General features: G+C 37.7%; 1 protein-coding gene across 1 annotated transcript in view; it reads right to left on the bottom strand.

Annotated features, from left to right (window-relative positions):
* LOC140153388 (ATP-binding cassette sub-family C member 10-like) overlaps positions 1-18,638 on the bottom strand; it is a 36,575-nt gene extending 17,937 nt beyond the window's left edge. The window contains exons 1-5 of the mRNA XM_072176128.1: positions 18,596-18,638; positions 11,978-13,664; positions 10,532-10,759; positions 9,171-9,327; positions 8,317-8,513 (exon numbers count right to left, since the gene is read on the bottom strand). Coding sequence (XP_072032229.1) covers positions 8,317-8,513; positions 9,171-9,327; positions 10,532-10,759; positions 11,978-13,591 — 2,196 coding nt within the window. The 5' untranslated portion in view covers positions 13,592-13,664; positions 18,596-18,638. The remainder of the gene's footprint in view (positions 1-8,316; positions 8,514-9,170; positions 9,328-10,531; positions 10,760-11,977; positions 13,665-18,595) is intronic.
* Between the last annotated feature and the right edge of the window lie 4,475 nt (positions 18,639-23,113).

Below are 23,113 nucleotides of genomic sequence, written 5' to 3'. Positions count from 1 at the left end.
ATCTTAAAATTCTACATCCTTAAACAATTACATCTTAAATAATCCAAAGTTTGATCAACAAAAGTCGTTTTTAAGGAAATTTACAATTTTAGGAAAACTTGTTTACGTAAACCAGACGACTGATGGCGGGAACTTTCAAAATGACAAATCCAAAATTCTGTAAACAAACAAGAAAAACCTGAATTTTGTCCACAATATTTACTCATAGACGGTATGTAATACCTTATTTTGTTCCTGACAAAATTATTTACACAATATTATAAGATCTCTGTACAACTTCTAGCAGAATAGTGAAATTTTGAAGCCAAATTCGCATACGTGCGACATGACAAATTTCTCTGCCGTATTTTCAACCCACGGCAAAAACTGACGATCGACAGGTAAACAAATCCAAATATTTACAAAAATATACCTTGTGCAGAGCCATGCAATCATTTTAGATGCATAATAACAATCAAAAACTACCACGAACACGTGAGCATCGTGACTTTTCTCTAAATATGAATTTGACAAGAGCTAAATTTTCGTATTTCTGCAATGGACAAACACACAGGAGGTAAGCTTAAAAACAGGCCAAAAATCTGAAATCGCATTTTGGCTCTCCGTTTCACTACCCCCTCTTCGAGACTATTTCGTCCCGAAATGTAACATGTACAATTATTTAACTCAATTACAATTTTTAAAAAAATTAGAGCATTTCCTTTACAAAACTTTAGCAGTAACATACATGTAGGTAAATTCACTCAACCATTGTTTGGTGACAGGCTGACAATAACATTGTCGTGACCTCATGACCTCAAAAAGTTTTCCAAAATTTGATTAGCTATTCGGCAGATTTACAATTATTATACATTATAAAAGCAACTCAATTTCACATGCAAATTATTATTATTATGTTTACAAGTTTTATACAAATCTTTCACAGTATCTCTAGCATAAATCATTTAAGCATCTGGTTTTTATGCATACTCTTCTTCATCAATAAAATATTAATTTACAAGAACCATTTAATTCACCTTGGTGCACATTTCCATCAATTTCATTTTCAAATGAACAATACCAGTTTCAATCTTGACTTTCGAGCTAATGAACAGAAGTCTGTCTCTGCATCAAGTTACACAAAACATCAGTTTAACATTTTACATTTTTGCCATCAATTAATGATCAATATTTAAGTTCAGATATTTTAAAAGTTCTATATTCCTCAGCGTCCTTTCTTCTGATGGACCTTGTCTTCAGTTCGATATCTTCAACATCTGAGAATCTACATTATCATACCTCTTTTCGCAACTCTCATGAGAAACTGCCAGATTGGTTCACCGTCGATCATGAGAGGAAATGTTGACTCATGCCGCCCTTACATCAATTATGCAAGGTGTAAAGAAACCATACATCATCCAATAAAACATTTGACCTGGTAAAGAATAACCATTGACTAGTCAAATATCACTTTTGCCAATCATTCTTGCACCTGAGTTCTATTAAGTCCATGTAGACTTTCTCAGTTGGCAATCCACCCAAGAGCGAAACTTGATTTTCTGTTGCCGATGGGCCTACATAGTCTGACATTGCTCTGAAAACATCATTACTGCAATCAGTAAGTCACCGTCGTACCAACCAGAGTTCTAAAAATCATAAGATCTGCATAACCGGCCCGTGGTGATGCCTCAACAGTATCAGTAAGAAAACAGATGAGATCTAGTTGATTTTCATTTGTTAATCTTCTTAAGAGCACATGCCGTATGCGACGAAACTTAGCTATCTTCAGTAGATAGCACGTACAGCTCTAATGGCTCAATGAAGCAACCATTGTTGTAGGCTTGAAGTCGATGTATGTTATTTAACATAGCTATCTCCATCTCCATTTTGTTTTTCTTCATCTGTCTTCGTAATCTTCAAAATCTGGCATTCAATTCAGAATTAAGGCATGAAATCTCATGTAAAACAACATGAGTGCCCGACAGTCCATACTGTCCATATTTTTCATGGCGATGTCCCCATATCCATCATTCCAAATGATTCTAAGAATAGTTGTGTCGAAATAAAGTGAGGTGTCTTTCACTTTATCTAAATTAAGAAATCCAGAATATTGCTCTTTTTTAAAAGAACAAGAATTTCCCAGAGACAAAACTTGATCAAAAGATTGGCATGACAATACCGCTGCAGTCAGTAAAGTCATATCAAACTTCTAATCATGTTTTGGCTGAAATAAAATTTCATTCATGAAGTTCTTTTTATTGGAGGCTGTTCCTCTCAGAGTCGAGTTATTATGATTACATAATAACAATTTCAAATGAAAACAATTTTATATACAGGGTCTACAGGTAAAGTAGACAATCCGCTATGAAACACGCTTATATGATGATGATGCGGCAAGGCCTATACCTGACTTCAACTTCATAAAACAGTAATTTCATATTTTAGCGGCAAGGAGCTGTGAGCAGGCAGTGCAAGACGTCGGTGAGCCCTTTTCCGGACTTCATATACACCACAAGGATCAATAACTATACGGCGAGGGCTTTTCCGCATATCATTATCCCATAACCACGATAGCTTTCGTCTCCTTGAATCTTCCTCGTAAAACTATTTACAAATTATAATCAGACAATCATTGCATATCTGCATGAAAACCGGTCACTCTTCCAGACTCATTCTGATGATGGCAAGTCTCCTGGTGCCAATGAGTTGGTGCATAGGCCTGATCGTGTGCCTATACCATCATGACCGTCATCAAGTAGCATAGCTGACCTCTTCCAAAGACTCATCTGAGATGACAACTTTCTCAGAGTGTTGGCGTATTGACCAGATGAATTCCATTCGCGGACGCCTGTACGGTCAACTAATACCGTCTGATCATCACTCGGGGTACCTGCTGGTTGGCAGTCTTCCCCATTTATCATGATCAAGGGCGTGTACTCCTGACCACCAATTAACTGTCTCCTTACAGCTAATCGTCTCCTGGCTCTTCTTCTAGATGATGGAGACTTTCGTGTCTTCCTCCCTTTCTTCTTTGAACTGCTTGAGCATGCCATCTGGCAGGGTAGATCATCACAGTTTTTCCCAATTAAGGGAGCATGTGGCCTGGTTAACTGTTTCTGTATCTTTAAGAAAGCTAACCTTCTCCTGGCTCGCATTTGTGATGAGGGAGACTTCCGGTTGTTTCTCGATGATCTCCCAGTCTTCTTTGTCACGTCTACAAGTTGCCCTTCAGCAATTCCATTTGCATTAGCGTCATTTTGATGCTTCCTGTACTTTTCAGCTTTGTAGAAAGCTTCAGTTTCCACTGCAAACTTAATTGCATCATTAAAAGTAACAGGTTTTGCACGCAGGATATTTAACCGCAACTCGCTTTCTCTGATAGCACTTATAAAGTATTTCTTTGCTATCTCCTGTGAGAAAGGACTTGGTATTGTTGGTAAAGCTAGTTTGACTAACTTCCTGATGTTGTGAGCTAGGTCAGGTAATGACTCGTCTGGGTGCCTTACTCTGTTATTGAGCTTCACCCAGAATAGCTCTTCCTGATTTTCGGTTCCAAACCTCAGGTTCAAACAGGCCACAAGTGAGTGGTAATCATGCCGTTCAGTCGAATCCAAATATCCCAGTACACTCTGAGCAACACCTCTTAGACTAGTTGCTAAACAAATGGCTTTGGTATAATCATTCCATTTATTCCATTCAGCAACAATTTCGAATTGTATCAAATAGTCTGACCAGGAAGTGGTTCCATCGTAAGTTTGAGGCTTTATTTTTACTCCAGGCTGAGTGTCATTGCTAGAAAGTTTAGGCCTACTTCTCACTGACTCATCACTTTCATGAACATTAAATTCATCACCAGCTAATATTTCTGAGCTGGTATCGGTTGGAGAAGTATCAACACTATCTTCAGTCGCTGCCATAATAAATCGTGAGTCAAAATCTGTTAAAATTTTGAATTATCCTACCGCCAGACACCAGTTGTAACGGGACCGAGCTTGCCCCTAATACTTTTGTAAACGACTGATGGAGAAGACTAGCCTTCTAAACATACAAGTGGTAGCGTAGTATCAAAGACTAGAATTCTCCCCAAGATATGTGGAATCAGTGATGTATGAATGGAGAAGTAACAGGTAAAAATGAGACTTGACAATTCTGTTTTATATTTGCTTCTTTTGTTATATCTTGTATTGTTATTTTGCTTTCATATTTGTCTTTTCACACATCACATTTCATAAATACAAGTAAAACATTGGTAAATACACAATCTCTGTTGATGATCATGACGATATTTCCTTATTTCTCTCTTTTAAATCCAAATAAATTACCAATAAATGCTGCCGAACAGTACATACTATCTGCTTGAATAATCGAGAAGCATAAAAATACAATTTAATCAAGAATCTCATCACATGACATAGTCATAGGCTAGGCCAAGGCCTAGTAGGCCGACTACAGAGTACAGCCTTCTGTACACCTATACGAACTTGCCATGCAACAATGAATGCACACAAAATACAGTGCATAGTTTTCCATTGGACTTGTGCATGTGTGCGGCAAGTCACTTGCACAATAGGCATAGGCGCTAGGCCAAAACACCGGAGTGCATAACCACCGGTGTTGCCACTATTGTGGTAGCCAAGCTGCCCCTAGCTCAATCTGAGCTCCAGAGTAGGGCGTATTTGCTTTGGTTGGCAGTGCTTACCTTCAAACTGAGTGAAGGTTTGGGTGGACTATTGTCCACCAAGCAATCTGATTAATTTGCGTGCGTGCACGGCCTTTTATACTCTCCTGAACGCGTTCATGGAACCCTTTGGCGGCTGCGTTCAAAGCGTAAGCTCCGTTACTATGGATATCGCGCAGTCACTCCGCGTCAGGCGCTCACTTTCGAAAAGATTTTGAACATGACGAAATTTAATAACTAGAACTGCTAGTGTTTTTAAATCAGGAATCAAACTGATGACCCCTTTTTGACCATGTAAAACATTGAAATACTCAAAAATATCTTAAAATTCTACATCCTTAAACAATTACATCTTAAATAATCCAAAGTTTGATCAACAAAAGTCGTTTTTAAGGAAATTTACAATTTTAGGAAAACTTGTTTACGTAAACCAGACGACTGATTGCAGGGAACTTTCAAAATGACAAATCCAAAATTCTGTAAACAAACAAGAAAAACCTGAATTTTGTCCACAATATTTACTCATAGACGGTATGTAATACCTTATTTTGTTCCTGACAAAATTATTTACACAATATTATAAGATCTCTGTACAACTTCTAGCAGAATAGTGAAATTTTGAAGCCAAATTCGCACGTACGACATGACAAATTTCTCTGCCGTATTTTCAACCCACGGCAAAAACTGACGATCGACAGGTAAACAAATCCAAATATTTACAAAAATATACCTTGTGCAGAGCCATGCAATCATTTTTAGATGCATAATAACAATCAAAAACTACCACGAACACGTGAGCATCGTGACTTTTCTCTAAATATGAATTTGACAAGAGCTAAATTTTCGTATTTCTGCAATGGACAAACACACAGGAGGTAAGCTTAAAAACAGGCCAAAAATCTGAAATCGCATTTTGGCTCTCCGTTTCAATACACACAACTGGCAACCTATCAAATATGAGGGATTAGAGATTATATTAACAGCAAGATCTGGTAAAACATGCAGTATGGGTAAAGAGCGCTTGGATTTGGAATGGCAAGGTACACGTTTATGTACATCCAGAAAATCAGAAAACTGGTTATTATAAAACTGTGAAAGATCAAGCCGGTCTGAACAAAATATTTCATGACCACAAACAATTCCACACATGTGCATGCGAATCCCCAGAATGGGCAAAGAAGACGATAACAATGAGGAGATACCATATCCTGAGCAATCTACCCATCTGGGTATAGCCTTAGTCTTCTAATGCTGTCAACATCAATAATCAGATCAAGATCATCAGGAGAACTATGTATGTACTGATGGGTGCCGGAATGCATGGGAAGAATGGTCTATATCCAACGTTTCTTATCACCTCTACAGATTAGAAACATCCTGTGTAGTGAATCAACAATTGAGATGGACCTTGCATGTAGGCACCTAGCAGTTAAGAAGCTTTATAGCAAGAATTGGTTCATGAAGGCACAGCAACTCCTAATCAAGTATAATCTATGATTTGGTTGATGACCCTCCCGATTCAAGCCAAGGGAAAAGGAAAGTCTCCAATGCAGTGAAGGCATTCTGGGAAAGGGAACTGATAATTGAGGCCTTGGACAAGTCATCACTTCAATTTCTGAACACCTCTAATTTCAAAACTGGTGCATCCCATCCAGTATAGAGTACCTTAACATAATATGGTCTACATGCAGTTGAGAGAGCAGCAGTCAAGCTAGAATTCTCACCGGCACCTATCTGCTTCAGAGAAACAGGACCAGATTTAACCAATATGAGGTGGACCCTACGTGTCTCATATGCAAATCTGAGAAAGAGGATAGGCTGAACTTCATTCTAGCAACTCTTTTATTTTAAGGACTTGATGAGAAAAAATATGTTGAACACTAGCACGAAATATTGGTGTCATGAACAAATTAAAACACTATGTTCCAGAACGTATTTTACACACTCTTTATTGTACTCTAGTAATGCCTTACCTCAACTATGGAATACTTATTTGGGGAAGTACCTGTAAAACTTATCTTGATAAACTTGTTAAATTACAAAAGTGGGCAATTAGAACAGTGTCAAATAGTCATTACAGAAGTCATTCAGGACCCTTATTTGCAAAATATCTAACTGTAAAAGATATGTACTCACTCAAACTGGGCGTATTTATGTATAGATATTCTATGAATGATTTGCCTGATTTATTTAATGGCATTGCATGTTAGGTCTCATGTGTTTTTGTTCTTGTTATTTTTGCAACAAATTTTGTTTAGGGGTTGGCTTATTCAGGCCTCATTGGCCTTCCGGTCAACTCCTCCATATTGTCTTTTTTGTTTGCTGTTTGTTTTGATGTACAATTTTTTTTTATATATGTATAATGTATATGGAAATAAATAAATTTGATGATTCATTGAAAATTGTTTGTTACAGTTTATGAGCTTTTCTGTGTTACTTTTTAATATTTAACTAACTATATGTGAGTTTTTGCCATTTTTCGCCATTTTTGCCAGTTTAACCAGCCAGTTTTTGCCACCTTGCCAGCAGAAACAGGTTTTTTGCCGGCAAAAAACGAACTCTGATTACCTGGGAAGATCCTTCTAGTATGCGACTTTAATAGTCTGATGTTAACCAATTCTTAACCACTCTTGCATCAACTGGACTAATTCAGCATGTAACTGGGCCTACTCACAGATGTGGGAATACTCTTGATTTACCAGACAAGATGATACTATTGCTAAGAGGTATAGGATTGACAAAGATTCTTCACCTAAGGACCATTTTATGATCAACTGTGTCCTTGATTTACCCAAATCATCTGTTGAGGAGATCACATTCACTTTCTGCAAATACAAGCTCATTGATCATGCGGAGCTCTCCAGGGATCTTGATGCAAGAATGAAAATATCATGAATAAAGAGTATGATAGTGTTGATGGCTTGCTGGGGGATTATAGCAAGGCATGCACTGAAGTCTTAAACTCTCATGCCCCTACTTTCACTAAAACTTGTAGGGTAAAACATCACCCTGCCAGGTATGATGAGATAGTTGTTGAAGCCAGAAGAAAGCTGTGTCAGAAGGAGAGGAAATGGAGTAAACTGAAATCAGATGCTAACCACAGTGAATACATTGAGGCAAAGCAAGATGTCATTGATGTAATATGTGAGGCCAAGAAATGCTGTTACAGTGATAGACTCAACAATTGTAATGTTAAGGACATGCATAAAACTGTCAATGAATTACTTGGTAAGAGTCAAACAGCAATACCTGAAACAAACTTGCCTACAGATCTTTGTTGGTAAGGTGGAAAAGATCCGAAATGAGGTTGATAATACATTGTATGACATCTAATGACCTCAAGCATTGTTGTTTTTTTGTGTTGTGTTGTGTTGTGTTGTGTTGTGTTATGTTAAAAGTGGACTGATTTGTAAGAAAACAACCATTGTAATGAAACTAATCACCTCTTTAAAAAAAGGAAGAAGTGCTTGTCCTTGACAAATAGGGGAGATGCATCAAATCTAAACCAGCCAGAAGAGGGAAGCTGAGGTGGGATGTAACCCGAGAAGTGGAACAATTTTGGAAAATGAAGGCCCACCCAATCCAATTTTTTGGAGGGGACAGTAATGTACAATACAGTATGTGTGTGTTAGATTACTGATCTAAGATATGTGCAATACCTCAAATATCTGTATATTGATACTGTTGAGTCTTAGCGTGCCAGCAGGTTGCCTACTTTCTTCATCACCATCTGTTGTTGTCTTTTCTTCAACATGATCTTGCACATCAGAAGTGTCATCAGCTTGAGCAGGCTTAGGTCTCTCCCAGTGAAAATCTCCCTGTTGAATCTCTAACCAACAGCTGGGATACAATGGCTCTATATACAGAAATGTGATATGAACAAAAAGTTAACATACAGCCCTGTTTAAAACAGCTGTTTGAAATACAAAGCAGCCAAAACAACTACTGTACTCGACCTAATTACCTCCCGGGCACTGAAGTCAGTCACATGGGTGCATTTCATGGTTCAGATCCTTTGATTTATAAATATTTTTGAAAGATTATAATTCTGAACGGTCATTGCAACAACACAAAGCCAGAAGTTAAGTTCTAAAACATCAGGAACATTTCAAAATGGCTGCCAAAATAACACAAAATGGCATTGGATCCTACCTCATGCAAGATCTTTAGGCTATAAAATGTTGATGTTTCAGATAACTTAGGGGAAAGTAGTATGCCAGGGGTCATTGAAAGGTCATCAGAGGCAAGTCATTTAAGTCAAATGTCCATAGATTTTTGCTAGTTCATGAAATTTGGCAGGAACAACCCCAAAGCAAGACAAAAAGTGTCATTTCTGGGTCATCAGGGTTCATAGATTGTTGCAGGTTCATGCAAGTTGGTGAGAATGACCCCCGAAGCAAAATAAAAATTTCAAGGTCATCCTGGATCAAATCGCCATACATTGCTGCAGTTCCCACCAAAGTATAATTCACTTTTTATAGGTCTCTTACACATCTGTTTTTTTATTTCTCACCTTTGGTATAATACTGTGCTAGATTTAACTCCTTGAGTTCCATGAATGTTTGCAAGCGTTTTATGGACACCCATGCTTCAATGACACCATTAATCACCCATGGGAAGGCATTCAATGGACCAATCAGCATGTTGAATAATGCTACACTGGTAAAGACCTACAAGACCAAAATAGGAATTCAAGTTAAAGATGCGAGTTAATAATTATGAGGGGGTATCCAAAAGTTTTTGACATCACCCAGAAGTGAAAGATCTATTTCGATGAAATTTTGTCAGTGTAATCACTAGTCCTTATGTACATTATGGTCCAAAAATGGTATCATAAGTATGTTTACTTTCTTTACAGTTGGCGCTAGATGGGCAGTAGGCGCATAACCTGCAAGATGGTGAAAATTGAGGCACGCAGCATGATTAAGTTCCTGCATTTGAAGGGTTATGCCTACAATGCTCAGAAAATCTATGATGAAATGAAAGCTATCTACGGTGATGATTGCCCATCATATGTCACTGTTGTTTTTTGAAAAAGGAATTTCCAAACTGGCCACATGTCCCTCACAGATGAGCCAAGAAGGTGACGTCCATCACTTACGGATGATGCGGCCACAGTGAAGAAACTCAAGAAAGTGGAGGATCTTATCATGAAAAGGTTATCGCCTACTGCCCATCTAAGCGCCACTTGTAAAGAAAGTAAACATACTTATGAGACCATTTTTGGACCATAATGTACATAAGGACCAGTGATTACACTGACAAAATTTCATCGATGTAGCTCTTTCACTTCTGGGTGATGTCAAAAACTTTTGGATACCCCCTCGTATGTGTTATCATATTGACAAAAGGAATGAGGTTATTAGAAAGAGCAACAATGGTATTTATTTATCTTAGATGTCTAATCGTACAGGCTGTGCTCGCCAGATTGCTAAATTTGCAAATAATAGTTAAGTAAGCGTTGTTCATTAACGATGAAAATCACTTGGAAAAGTGTCTTTCTTAGAGGGAATTACCATGACCATGACAGACAGGTAATTAACCAAGAATAGAATGGAAGTCACACAAGTCTTCAGAAGCTGAGTTATCTGTTATCAATCTGCTGCAAAATGTCTGGACAAAGATGATCTGATCATTAATTTGTGGTTTGATATGGTTTGACATGAACAATTTAGGTACATAAATGTATGAAATACAATCAAATAATGAAAGAGTCGCCTCATCACTCGACAAAAAATATGTGATGGAAAACTAACATCAACTTTCATTAGCATTATGGCTTTAAATAATTTGTTCATAAACCAAGTGTAGCTATCAGAAACACAGAATGGAAGAATTTTTTTTGTGCAAAACTACACAACATAGTGCACGTACCTTAGCTGCTGTGAGCTGGTGTCCAAGAGCTGCATAAGTTGTGAAAGTCAGGATAGATATAAACACTGGTGTTGTAGCCCAGAAATACACACACATAGCATCCAAGTACTTGATTCCACGCAAGCTATCTACTTCACGACCCCGCAGGTGGTTGATTTTGCTGACAAAATGTCTTTCCCAGGTGTAGAATTTTATAACACGGATTCCGTACAGGACCTCATTCATCATCTGTTGAAAAGCAAAAGGACAGACATTGGTGAACATTATACAGTTTTTTAGTCTTTGATTTATCAGTTTTGATGGGAATTTAATGCTTTATTCAAAAGTAAAAGAAGTCTTCTAAAATGCCAGTTTTACACCAGAGGCTCACAGGTTTGCCATGAGTCCAGCGGGAGCTGGGATTCATGTTGGACTGGTCAAAAAAAGTTAGTTGTGACAATTTTACTGTGAGCAGGATGTGAGTAGAACTAAGTGCGCGGGACAAACGGGATTGTAGTCCTGTTCAGTTGTGGTACTATATTGAAAAGAAATCAAATGTGAAAAATGCAGGTTGCGTATTAGTCTCCAAGATCTATACAGCAGCAAATTAGGTACATGTAACTCTTTAATGATAGATAGCACAAACTGTTCATTTTTTAATCCTTGTGATATTCAATTTTTTTTACCCCTGTATAGTGATGTGGTCGACATGCCTTATGTCGACATAATGTCGACGTCGGCACGTATGCCGACATGTCGACATCAAAAAATCATGTCGACAAAAATTTTTTTTTTTTTTTTTTTTTTAGTTTTCAAAAAAATATTTTTGGCCAGAAAAGCAAGTTATAGGCCCAAACTGACTTGTTATTCAAGGTTGGAAACCAGAGAAATACTGCTACTAAAAAAAAAAAATGCCAATTTTTTTACAAAGTTGATGAACTTGTACATTTTGATTACCTTTGCTTCTATTGAACAGTCAGGGACACATTGAATTAGTATGCATTGCTAGCTGTTCAATAGAAACAAAAGTAATTAAAATGTACAACTTTTTCCAACTTTGTAAAAAAAATTTTTTTTTTTTTTTTTGAGTAGCAGTATTTCTCTGGTTTCAACCTTGAATAACAAGTCAGTTTGGGCCTATAACTGATTTTCTGGCCAAAAATATTTTTGAAAATTAAAAAAAAATTTTTTTTTTTTTTTTTTTTTTTAAAAGAATTGTTTTATGTCGACACACTGTCGACGTCGGTATACGAATTATATCGACATGTCGACAATAAAAAACGGTGCCGACCACATCACTACCCCTGTATGACTTTTTGTGACCTCTAAGGGTCACCAGGGACAAATCCAGATAGCTCAACATCTTAAAGTCAACCTATTAAGACCTTGTATTTATGAATGGATTGGGAACTCTCAATCTTTTATCAGAAAGTACACAATGCTTTAAGTTAGCAGCTGTACTATTACCTTAACTCTGCAGTCTTTTCTGGCCATCAACTCTTGATTGTACGCCTGAATCTTCACTGTTAGCCACTTGTTGATGGGAATCAACAACAGAGCAAAACAAAGTCCTGCTAAGAATGCTAATCCCAACTGCTGATGAAGCAAGTACAGCGCCACACCAATTTGTACTGGAAGACTCCACAACTGATGAAAACTCCTACAAAAGTTGATCACTCTCTCTGAATCAACGCTCATAAAATTGACTATTTGTCCTGCAGAAAACTGTGATATATTTGTAGTATTGACAGCAAGTGACTTGCGATATATTGTTGTCACTACAGCTGCTCGCATTTTAAGGATAACAAGATTAATCTGGTAGTTGTAGTGTGTACTCATGAAAGCAATAATCAATGTTGACAGGAAAAGACCTAACGCATAGTAGTAACCGTACCTCATTGGTTCTTGACCATCACTTTCCATAAAAGATACTAAGGCATTCAGCAGCAGTGGACCAGAAAAGCTTAAAAGACTTATTATAAATTGCACAAAACCGAGTGAAAAATACACTAACCCAAATGCTTTATTAAGTGCTCTGAGCAAAGTTAGTTTCTTTGGACTTTGTATGACAGGTTCTGGCGGTTCTATTGAATCATCACTTTCCATACTATCTCTATAGCTCGCGCTAGCAAAACCATGTAACTGTGCTTCGGAGAATAGACTCCCACTTGGAGGGATAATATTTGTTGTTTCTTGGGTTATAAAGATCTTATTAAACTTTTGCTCTACCCTTTGGGTACACACGGAAGTTGGCAACTGGAACACATCTCCTGTGGTATGTAGCTGTCCTTTTGCACCTTTGCCCATCAGAGGCTGAATCCACCAAAACATAAGTTTGGAGAAAAAACTGGCATTTTTTCCTGCTACTCCAAGCTGAATGACATCACCTTGTGGTATAGCAGAATAATGTTTTGATGTCTGACCATTTCGTATAAGAGATGCACCTTCTTCCCTCCCATCTTCATTGATGCTTGGGAAAGACTCACTTGTTGAAAATGTTTCAATGTTTTGTCTGGTATGACGAGGGGCAGGAATTAATGTGACCACATAAAACAGGTGTAAAATTGCTGCTATAATTGCCAAGCTCTCTTCTGCTTTGGACAAGCTAGTATCACTATGCTTAAGTTGTCTAATAACAGTGGACAACCTAATTATAGCGCTGACTAGAGTAAGAAACCAAGAAAGTAAGATTTTAACATGTCCTCTGAGGTATGATATGTGGCGTGTCTTAGTAAGCCACAAATACAACGAATGTGATAGCCACGCGATTATTTGGCAGGTTGCTGAGAGATAATCATCTGGCTTATCATGAAATAGTTGTACTTGGAGCAACATATGCAAGAGAGGCACTAATCCTGCCGTTATGGAAATGATGAATCGTAGGTGGAGTGCCCGGGAAAGTTTTAAATTTGGACTTGCCAGCCACTTTTCACCAGCATGGAATCCACTAAGGATTGCAAAGATGACATGGGTTGAAAATAAAACAAGTTGCTCGTAACAGCTGCCATAAGGATTGACGGTCCACAATGTGTAGTTATTTGATGAAAGACCACAAAATTGACCCAAGATGTCCATGGTCATGATGTCTGATGCTGTTGCGATCTACCCTTATATCAAAGTATAGTATATCCTTTCCTTGGTATTTCCAGGTTATCTAAAAGAAAATTGGGAAGATATGTAAGTTAAAGAAATGGAACAAGCTAGGCTATATCATAATTATCGAGTGGAGTATGATCATGTCATGATCCTAAATGTGAGAAAATCACCAAATCTGATTCAATTTCAATACATGTAGAACATACATGTAACTTTGACAGTGTCTCTGAAAGATGTACCATCAGAAATTTTATTTTTTGTGAGTATTTTAATGTTTGAAATTTGATATAAACAGCTTTCAAATAGTTTTTGAATTGACCATTTCGTTCTTGTGATATCAGATACCTTGTTTATAATCCGATACCTTGTTTAAAAGCACTCGCCTTTGTTTCAAGGGGACATTGCATAACTCAAAGCACAAATTTTATCATTTACAGGACAAGGTCTTGATGGACTATTGTATGTCCTACCTCTCTGTTGAAAGAGAACGTGGAATTTTTACGAAAAACAATGTATGCTAGCTTTTAATTTGTGGGTGTTTTTGTAAAAAAAGGTGTTTTATATCAGGGAAGGTGTTATTCAATTTTAGGCTTGAAAAGGTGTTTTGTTTTTTCATACAATTTGCATATGTGTATGTCATGCAACTAATAAAACAAGAAATAAATGTCATTTACCTCAATGCTAAAGTAGCATAGTGCACTGTGTGTACAGTGCTTGGTAATCAGTATACAACACATTGGAATCCATGAAACCGATTGAAATGAGGTATTTTTGTAAAATTCTTATATCTCAAGAACAAAACGATCAAATTTCAAAAATTGAGCCTGGGACACCGAAATACAGGGTATTTTCTTCTCCTATATGGAAATCTATGGAATCACATTGGGTTATGAAATAAATAAACAGTTGTTAAAAATATGCTGTGCATATATCTCTTCTTCCTATATATATGTGCATACCTCAATTTGAGTATTGTCGCACAGGCTTAACGTGCAGTTTTTAATCTATGCACGATCCTGGAACCTAGGATTGATTGCAGATATCAGAACCGGGATGGTCCCCCTTCTCTTTTGGAATAGCTCTGACACATAATGTGCACAGGGTTTGACTCTTCCTGTACATGGGACCAACAGCTTTACGTGACTTCCGAACCACAGGGTGACTATTGAAATAAACTTAATTTCAGCACTATCTTGGATAATCAGTAAAACATTCAAACACAGGCATGATTAACTCTACATGTATAACATTTTAGGTCTACATGATATATTCATCACTGTTCTGGCATACAGAACATGTTAATTGTTATCCAAACTTAAACAGTTAAAATAATAATAACTATGTAGGCTTATACATGTAGCATTGTAGCAATGTTGAATGGAGGAGATTCGCTCACATGCTGTAATATACTGAATATACTTGATACTAGTCTTGTTTAGGCCCATTTTTTAAAATATTAATTGATTGGTGAATGCTGACCATTTTGTTACATAATGCATTGTTGAATGGACGTAGTAAAAACTTTTTTCATATATGGTCTCGCTCGCACCTGACAAATTATATTGATTTTATCAAGCTAAAGGCTATCCCCTCTTACAACCTATCAACAGGTTCAGTTTCTGTATGAGGTGACACCGGATTGGAACAGATAATAAACTTCACTTAACCCAAATATATATACGATAATTTATTTTTGTGATGCAAGAATCACACATGGTATTTTACTAGGATTTTGATAGAAGTTCCATATATATTGAAAAGCTTCTCTATTGTGAGACTATGCTGTTTTGGTTTGTAATTGATGCATCAAATGTTGGTTGAACATTTTTGACAAAAGTCAATCTTTAACAAGATGTAACTTTGTTATGGAAAGTGCTATATATGACAAAACAGTTTTCAGTTTTGGATTTCTTTAGGGCTTTAATTTGTTTTCAACAACTCTTCCTATACCTTTGTACATGAGCCAACCGTTGTTAATCCGTGATGAACCAACACTTTTACTGTAGCGTATCTGTGAACGTGAGCGAGACTACGCGTTCTTGCGCGAGAGCGCCAGAAATTCGTCATGCCTGGAACCTTTGTGCGTATGCCAGCTTACAAGTTGATTTCAGTATTTATCAGGAAGCGGCTAAACATTGCTGTTTTATTCTGTAGTTTTATTGCTGATATCAAAAGAGAAATCATCAAAGTTTTTGTAAGGCTGAGTGGCAATGATGAACTGACATTCCTCGTAAAATAATCGTGAATTATACGATTTTTAGCTTCTTTTCGTTGTTGAAAGGATTCAATCATGTTTCACCGTTGTTCATCACCGATTAACAACTTCGCGTCAGCGCGTCTGTGTGGTTCGTACTTTGCTCGTGGCAGCTAAAGCTGCCCTCGCCAAATAAACCACACAGGCGACGCGAACTTATCGTTAATTCGGTGATGAACAACGGTGAAACATGATTGAATCCCTAAATATAAAATGGTGTGGCTTGATGACAAATTTGAATTTGCTTTTTAAATGTATCAGTGGTCAATAAATGAGAAGATTCAAAAGATAACCTCAGCCCCAATAAAATTCCCAAGCTATTGTCTGAAACTGCTCCTCCAAGGATGTATTATAAGAGCTCAGTCTTCAAATGATGGTCATTTAATACATGTATGTGGTGTGATCAAGCAAAATCATTCTGAACAATTTTCAGAGTCTTAATTGATTGTAACAAACATGTGCAAAGCTAATTTTGCAGAAAATCACACTGACAACCTGCATGAGATTCCAAAGCAATAGGAAATATGAAAGGAAATATCCTTTGTTTGGCTGTATCTTAAAATCAATATTCCCAATTTCTGAAATGATTTTGTTTGATCACATCACATACATGTATAATGGCCAACAGATAAATGGCTAATTAGGGGTTCATTCATATATTTTCATGACTAAGCGGTTGTTTATGCCCGAGGGGCCGCTTGCGGCCGAGGGCATAAACAACTTCTTAGTCATGAAAATATATGAATGAACCCCTGCTCATACTACCAGAACATTTTGTGATTCCTAATTCATCAAAATAATAACAACAAAAATTACAAGTAACATTATTAAAAATCATGATTTTTCCTACCCGGCGATCGCACATCCGGGACACCGGGCATAAACGCTGTTTATGCCCGGCTCTCGACTCAATCACAGCGCCGTTACATAGCGTGTATGTATGAACTGCCTATCATTGAAGACTGAATTCTGCAGTACAGTAGAAATTTCAATTGAATGAACAGAGCTTATAAGTTATACATTTTTGTATAAACTAGCTGTGATCATATATCGTTAATGCGTAATTCAACCTATACAAAAGGCAAACCTTAGCACATATTGCTAATTGGCCTAAACACAATGCATATTTTACATCTAAAAGTAAAGATAGGTCAAGGAAACCTACATAAATATGATGTCATGGATATCATGTCTACTTCACTTGACCCAAATATATAATGTATTTGCACATAAATACCGAGCGGTCCGAATTTTGAGCCATACAACTACAAGTTAACGTGGTGAACTACCTAAAAACTACTGTTACAATGCAAACACGCAACCTTCATTCATGACCTTCAGTTTTAAAACGCATTAAACCAATTTTTTAGATTGTCCAATTTGGCTTCAATTTAGCTTGGCTATATAACACTGAGACTAGCATTTATGTACATGTATCTTAGCTGAAGTGTATTTATTTTTTACTACATTTTTAACATCAAAATCATGTAAATTACTCATAAAATATTAAGATTGCATTTTTTTCTTTTTCTCTTTCTTTTTTGATGCTCTTTCCAGGGATACCAAATTTGTTAGGGTTAGTTGAAGAAATCCAAAATCCACCGGACTCGCTACTAATAAGTTAGAATTTTCGAAAAAGTCGAGTGTGTTTGGCTTGGGCCTTGGTAGACATGTCCACATTGCTTATTATAGAGGGCGACATTCAATCCATAAAGTTGCGACCACAGTAGCTCACAGTCAATGGCTTAACTATGTAATCCCCATATATGGAAATACAAAAATTTGAAATTTGGACACCAGAATTACTTGGAGACGTAGTCTAAAAAGTGCTGGTACTTTATCCTTGATACAGAAGTCAGCATGCAGTGAAAGTTAGATTCAGGGTTGCCAAACCCGCGATTTGGTAGCCCAATTGGGCGACTTTTGAAGATTTTTCCCGCGACTTATGACAATTTCCTGTCCCATAGAAACCAATGGTTAAGAAAAAAATTGGGCGACTTTTCAACATTGGCTCCCGCGACTTCCGCTAGTTACCTGCCCCATAGAAACCAATGGTAAAGTGAAAAATTGGGCGACTTTTCGATTATTTGACCCGCGATTCGGGCTGAAATCTTTTGGCAACCCTGGTTAGATTTCATAAAATAAAATCGCCTTTGTGTAAAATGGATCATCATGGTAAATGATGCATTACAATATGCTTTTTTTGTACAGTAAGTCATTGTAAGGTATTGTCAATGATGGCCGCAGAAAAGTGCAGTTTTTTAAAAACAGACATTTGCCCATGGCATAACTTCGCTAAATTTTGACCTACAGACATGGTTGACCCCTCATTTTTTAAACAAAATAATTTCCATGTGAAATATCCTAATTGAAAATTTTGTGAACATGTCTAGCCTTGGTTTAATTTAATTGGTTGGATTCACTAGCAGAAGTTTGCTTGTGCTTACACATAATATAATATTATGCACGCACAGTGGCACACGTTGACGAAAAATCGTCACGCAATGTCAGGGCATGCTGTGTTCTTTCAATTGAAATATCTACTGCAGCAAAGCTTAAATCTGTGAGACTGTTCAGTGAGTGTCAGTGTTTGTCAATGACAATCACAAACATTTGTAACTTCTAATGTGACAAAGAAACAATTTTCTAAGAGAGAGAGAAGTACTCTCTTTTCATCTAAATACTTTTTAAAGCAAAATACTAACTTTTATTACCCAAATTCGCGCTTTACTAACCCGGGTTCCTCAATATTTCAAAGGCAGCGTCAAAATGTCACCATGGGCGTCGCCATCGTTTGGTTCCGAATTGAAAATCCCTCCTTTTGTGTAGGAGCACCTTTTACTTTCGGTTGGTTCACAAACACGCACTGAAGACCCAAGAGTCTCAAAGCTTCTCAAATAGCTACAAAAGCTTACAAAATACAGAATTGCTGATATTATCCCGGGGAGGGGGGCACTTCAATATGAAATGGATAGTGTAGGGCTGGACGCGTACCCGGGACGCGTAGCCAGCACTCGGTCATCAAAAAGCTAGGCTGGACCGAAGGCAGGGACTCATGCAACTTGGGGCAAATGCTTGGGGCTGGGGTGCTTAATTTACAAAAAGCCTACCAATCTTAAATGATTAAGGTGGTCAGCATATCCCACAGGGGGCAACGGACTTTTCAGCTGCCCACCTTTGCCCCCTTGGGGGGTTGTGACTTATCACAAATGACCATTGCTCCCTGGAAAGCAGCGCAGCTTAGCCAGCGTGGGGCGCCGCGGGGCAGACTGCCCCCGGACACCTAAAATGGGGACGGAGGAGAGGTAAAATGAGCACGAGAAAAAGGGGAGGAAAAGAGAGAAAGAAGGAGAGGGAAAGGGGAGGGGAAAGGGAAAGGGAGGAGAAATATAGGGACGATAGCCTACTGACTTTTTTGGCAGATCGGGGAGGGGGGGTAAGCAAATTTTGGTGGGCCAAAAAGGGGGGGAGGGCGAGGGAGTGATTTTTGCCAAGAGGGGGAGGGCCAGCAATTTTTGGCAGGCCATATGGAAATCATTTACCCTGGCTTCATAATTGCACAGCCCCTTATTGGGACAAGGTGCGCTTGTAGTGCCCCAAAATTGGTATTTTACACTATTTTGGCCCATGATCAGGCGCGTATGCAGGATTTTTTTACAGGGGGGCTAATATCATGCAGGGGTCTGGGGGCAGCTGCAGCGGGAGTCATGGGGCGAAGGTTTTTAATGCATGGTAAAATGAAACGCAGCCATTGCATCGTTTTCCACACTCTAATCTCATTTTTTTAGCGAAATTTAACAGGGGCACACACCCTCTCTTCCCCCTGACCTGCGTACGTGCCAGTGGCATAACATGGGTTGGTAGCGCCCGGGGCAAGAAACAAAATTGGCGCCCCTACCCCCCTCCCCCACCCGAGAATAAATAGACACAGGCAGTGGTGTAGCTAGGGGTTGTGTCACACAGGGCTAAGGATACATAATGGCGCCCCCCAATTCTTGAAACAATTGTGCTGGGCGCGTGAAATTTGCACAAATAAGGCCTACCACTATTTAATTGGTTACTAGAAGTTGAATATAGGTCTTAAAATGTTCTTTCAATTGATTTTGTGCTGAAATTTTGACTTTCATCGCTTGGAGGGGCGCAGAATCGATGCTGAATTTGTCAATTTGGCGCCCCCTAAGAGTGGCGCCCGAGGCATGCCCCCCCCCTTTTGCCTTATTTTCATGATCAATAATTAAGAAAAAGAATTGAGTCTCAAGATCAAGAAGAAAAAACAAACACACAAGGCCACATTTTGAACAAGAACATTTCTTTATACTTATAGCTTGTTCCAAAATACTAGAAAAATAGCACTTAGTGTGCATTTATTGCTGATCACAAGAATTAAGTACATGTACATGATTAAATTGGCATAAATTGAATTGCATGCTATGGGACTGTGATATGAAACAGGCACTCAATAAGTATAAATTCTAGACTGTTAATGCTCAATTATTAGCTCAGTCTGTATACTTTGATCAGCTCATAATCGGCAGGAATTGTTAGGCTTTTACCACTACGCTGAAAATTAGACCCATGTTTAGAGTTATATTATAGTTGACGGTTGTCTGGTCTTTATTATGAGTGTTAGATAAAGTAGACAAGCAAAATATAGGACTTCAATTAATGAGTTGAGATGCTTCTAGCGAGATGTCACAAGGCAATTCTCAAAATAAAATATATTGATATTAATCGTCAATGTTATAAGGCCTGCTGATACAAGCTGATCAAACTATATGTGCTACCAAGCACTTGGTTGACAAGATGTTCATCCTATACTATATTACTCTTTTCATCTTCATTAATGACAGTGCCTTGTTTTAAAGTTTTTATAGTTCTCTTTTGACTTTTGTTTAAAAACAAAAAGTCTGGCGATTGAAGAAGAGCAGAATGTTGGGTACAATACTAATAACAACACCTTTGTGTTCACATTGAATGTAGACAATATGGACAATCACATGTGTACTGTGACTGGTGCATGGGTGCTGGCAAGTCTGAACCAATCATTATAATAAGCATCATAAAACTTTTGGTTTGTTTATTAGTATGAGACATAAGCTATGATGATGGCGCTGACTTGATTACACTTTACTCTCTCCTCACCCCAACACACTACTGCACTCCACTGTCCCCTCCCTTCCCTCTTCCAATTGCCTCTCTCCCACATCTGTTTCTCTTTCCTTGAGCTAGTCCTCTCTGAGGTCGCATTGCTATAAAATTACACAATCACAATACAGTACTTCTAAGGATATTAAAATGTAAATTAAAAATACAAAACAAGTATATAAATGACAAGGTGATAAAATATAAATTAAACATAAATTCTCATTTCTTTTGTGCAATAAATAACTTATTAAAGTCAACTATCGGAAATCATATTAGGCCCTATAGCTTCACACTTCACCAATCCAAATGATCCCACACGGGATATGCATCATGAATAGATGGGTAACCTCACTGTCTATATTATAATCTTTTGTATTCTTGGGAGCAAATATTTTGCTGGTCTCATTCTTTCACATTGAAATAATGTCTATGATTATTTGAAAATCTAGGCCACACATTGAAATGTAGATCGATGGACCTGTTCGATTTCTTAGCTCTTAGATATTGCACTGCCAAATTTAAAGACTTCTTTTATCTTCTAAGATAAAGTGGCTTCAGACCAAGAGAGTCTGTGATCACAAGATTATAAAAGACATTGAAATCAAAACCGAAACTGCCGTCTACACGTTTTTAGTTTGTAACAAAGGCACGGCTGGAAAAAGTAAAAAGTGCACAATTTCCCGGGAACATAGTTGAGATTTCCCACTATTTCTTATGTATTTCTTTATTTAGAACTTGAAAATGTCCCCCCAAATCACAAAATTTCCTGGGAACCAGGTTCCCGAGTTCCCTATTTTTTCCCGGCCTGATTACAAAGGGTACAGACAAAGGCATTAGTGATCCATCATGAGTTTGGGTAGGACAAAAGGAAGCCATGTGACCAAAACCAAAACCCAATCCTAACACTTATAATTTGAAACAAGGCAGTGTAAATTATTACAGATATTAATAGCTCCACACAATGCGGTTATAGCATCGGCTTCATTCCATAGTAGCGTAAGGCGATTTTTTTTAAAATCATTTTTTTGAAAATTGGCAGAAGCAAAAATTAGTTAATTAATTAATAATTAAATTTTGCATATAATATGGTTACAGAGTGCAATTTTGTGTTTTCCATAGTGTCATATCCACCTTACGCCACTGTTTCCGTGGCCTAGCGTGGGTCATCACATTGGGGGGCACTGACCATGATTGGTGGGCACCGAGTCTGATTGGGGGGCACAAGCCATTTTTCGGCAATTTTCCTAGATCAGATCGATTGGGGGGGGGGCATGTGCCCCGTGCCCTATGACGCTACGCCACTGCACTTTTTATACACATTTTATCAAAGTAAACAAAAGAAATATTGGCAAAATGAAAAACATTACAATAATGCGGCATATCATACTGGCCTTTCACCTCGCTTCATTCCACAGTGGCATAAGGTCCCCAGGGTAAGGTCACCTTACACCACTATGGAATGAAGCAGATGAAAATGCCATGGGGATTACACGGTGACCGTGGCATGACGTAAGGTTAGAGTATTATGTTTTGCGTGTTTTCCATACTGACGTACAAGCTCATACTTATTGTTTTCAATTTGCCAGTAATAAGGCCTAAAAAATTGTTTGATTGTCGTAACCCGACCGACCCTAAAAATAGGCAATTCTTTTTCTTGTTGCCAAAAATTAAAAATTAAAAAAAAGAAAGAAAAACAAGTTCTCAGGCCTTTATCATACGCAATTTACAGCTTAAAAAGCGTGTCTAAAAAAAATAAAGAAAAAATAAAGAAATGCTGACTGAGCTTCCCTAATTTTTTTTGCGTGACGCCAATCAAACAATTTTTTAGGCCTAATATATCCAGGGTGCGTGCAGAACCTTGAAAAGCCAAAAAAGTGCTTGAAAGTACTTGAAAATCAAAATGCCTTTTCAAGGCCTTGAAAGTCCTGGAATTTTGTTGAAAAGTCCTTGAAATTTATGGAAAGTCCTTAAAGAAAAAATGTGCTGAAACAATAAAAAATTATGTTACAAATAAATAAGAAAAGAAGTTTGGAATTAATAAATCTATCTTGTAGGCCTATATATTTTTCATTTTGTAGGCTATATATACACATTAACTCTTTTTGGAC

Source organism: Amphiura filiformis, chromosome 5 (genome assembly GCF_039555335.1).
Source record: "Amphiura filiformis chromosome 5, Afil_fr2py, whole genome shotgun sequence".
Taxonomy (NCBI): domain Eukaryota; kingdom Metazoa; phylum Echinodermata; class Ophiuroidea; order Amphilepidida; family Amphiuridae; genus Amphiura; species Amphiura filiformis.
Note: the sequence above shows the minus strand (reverse complement) of the source record. Positions and strands in the feature narration are given on the sequence as shown.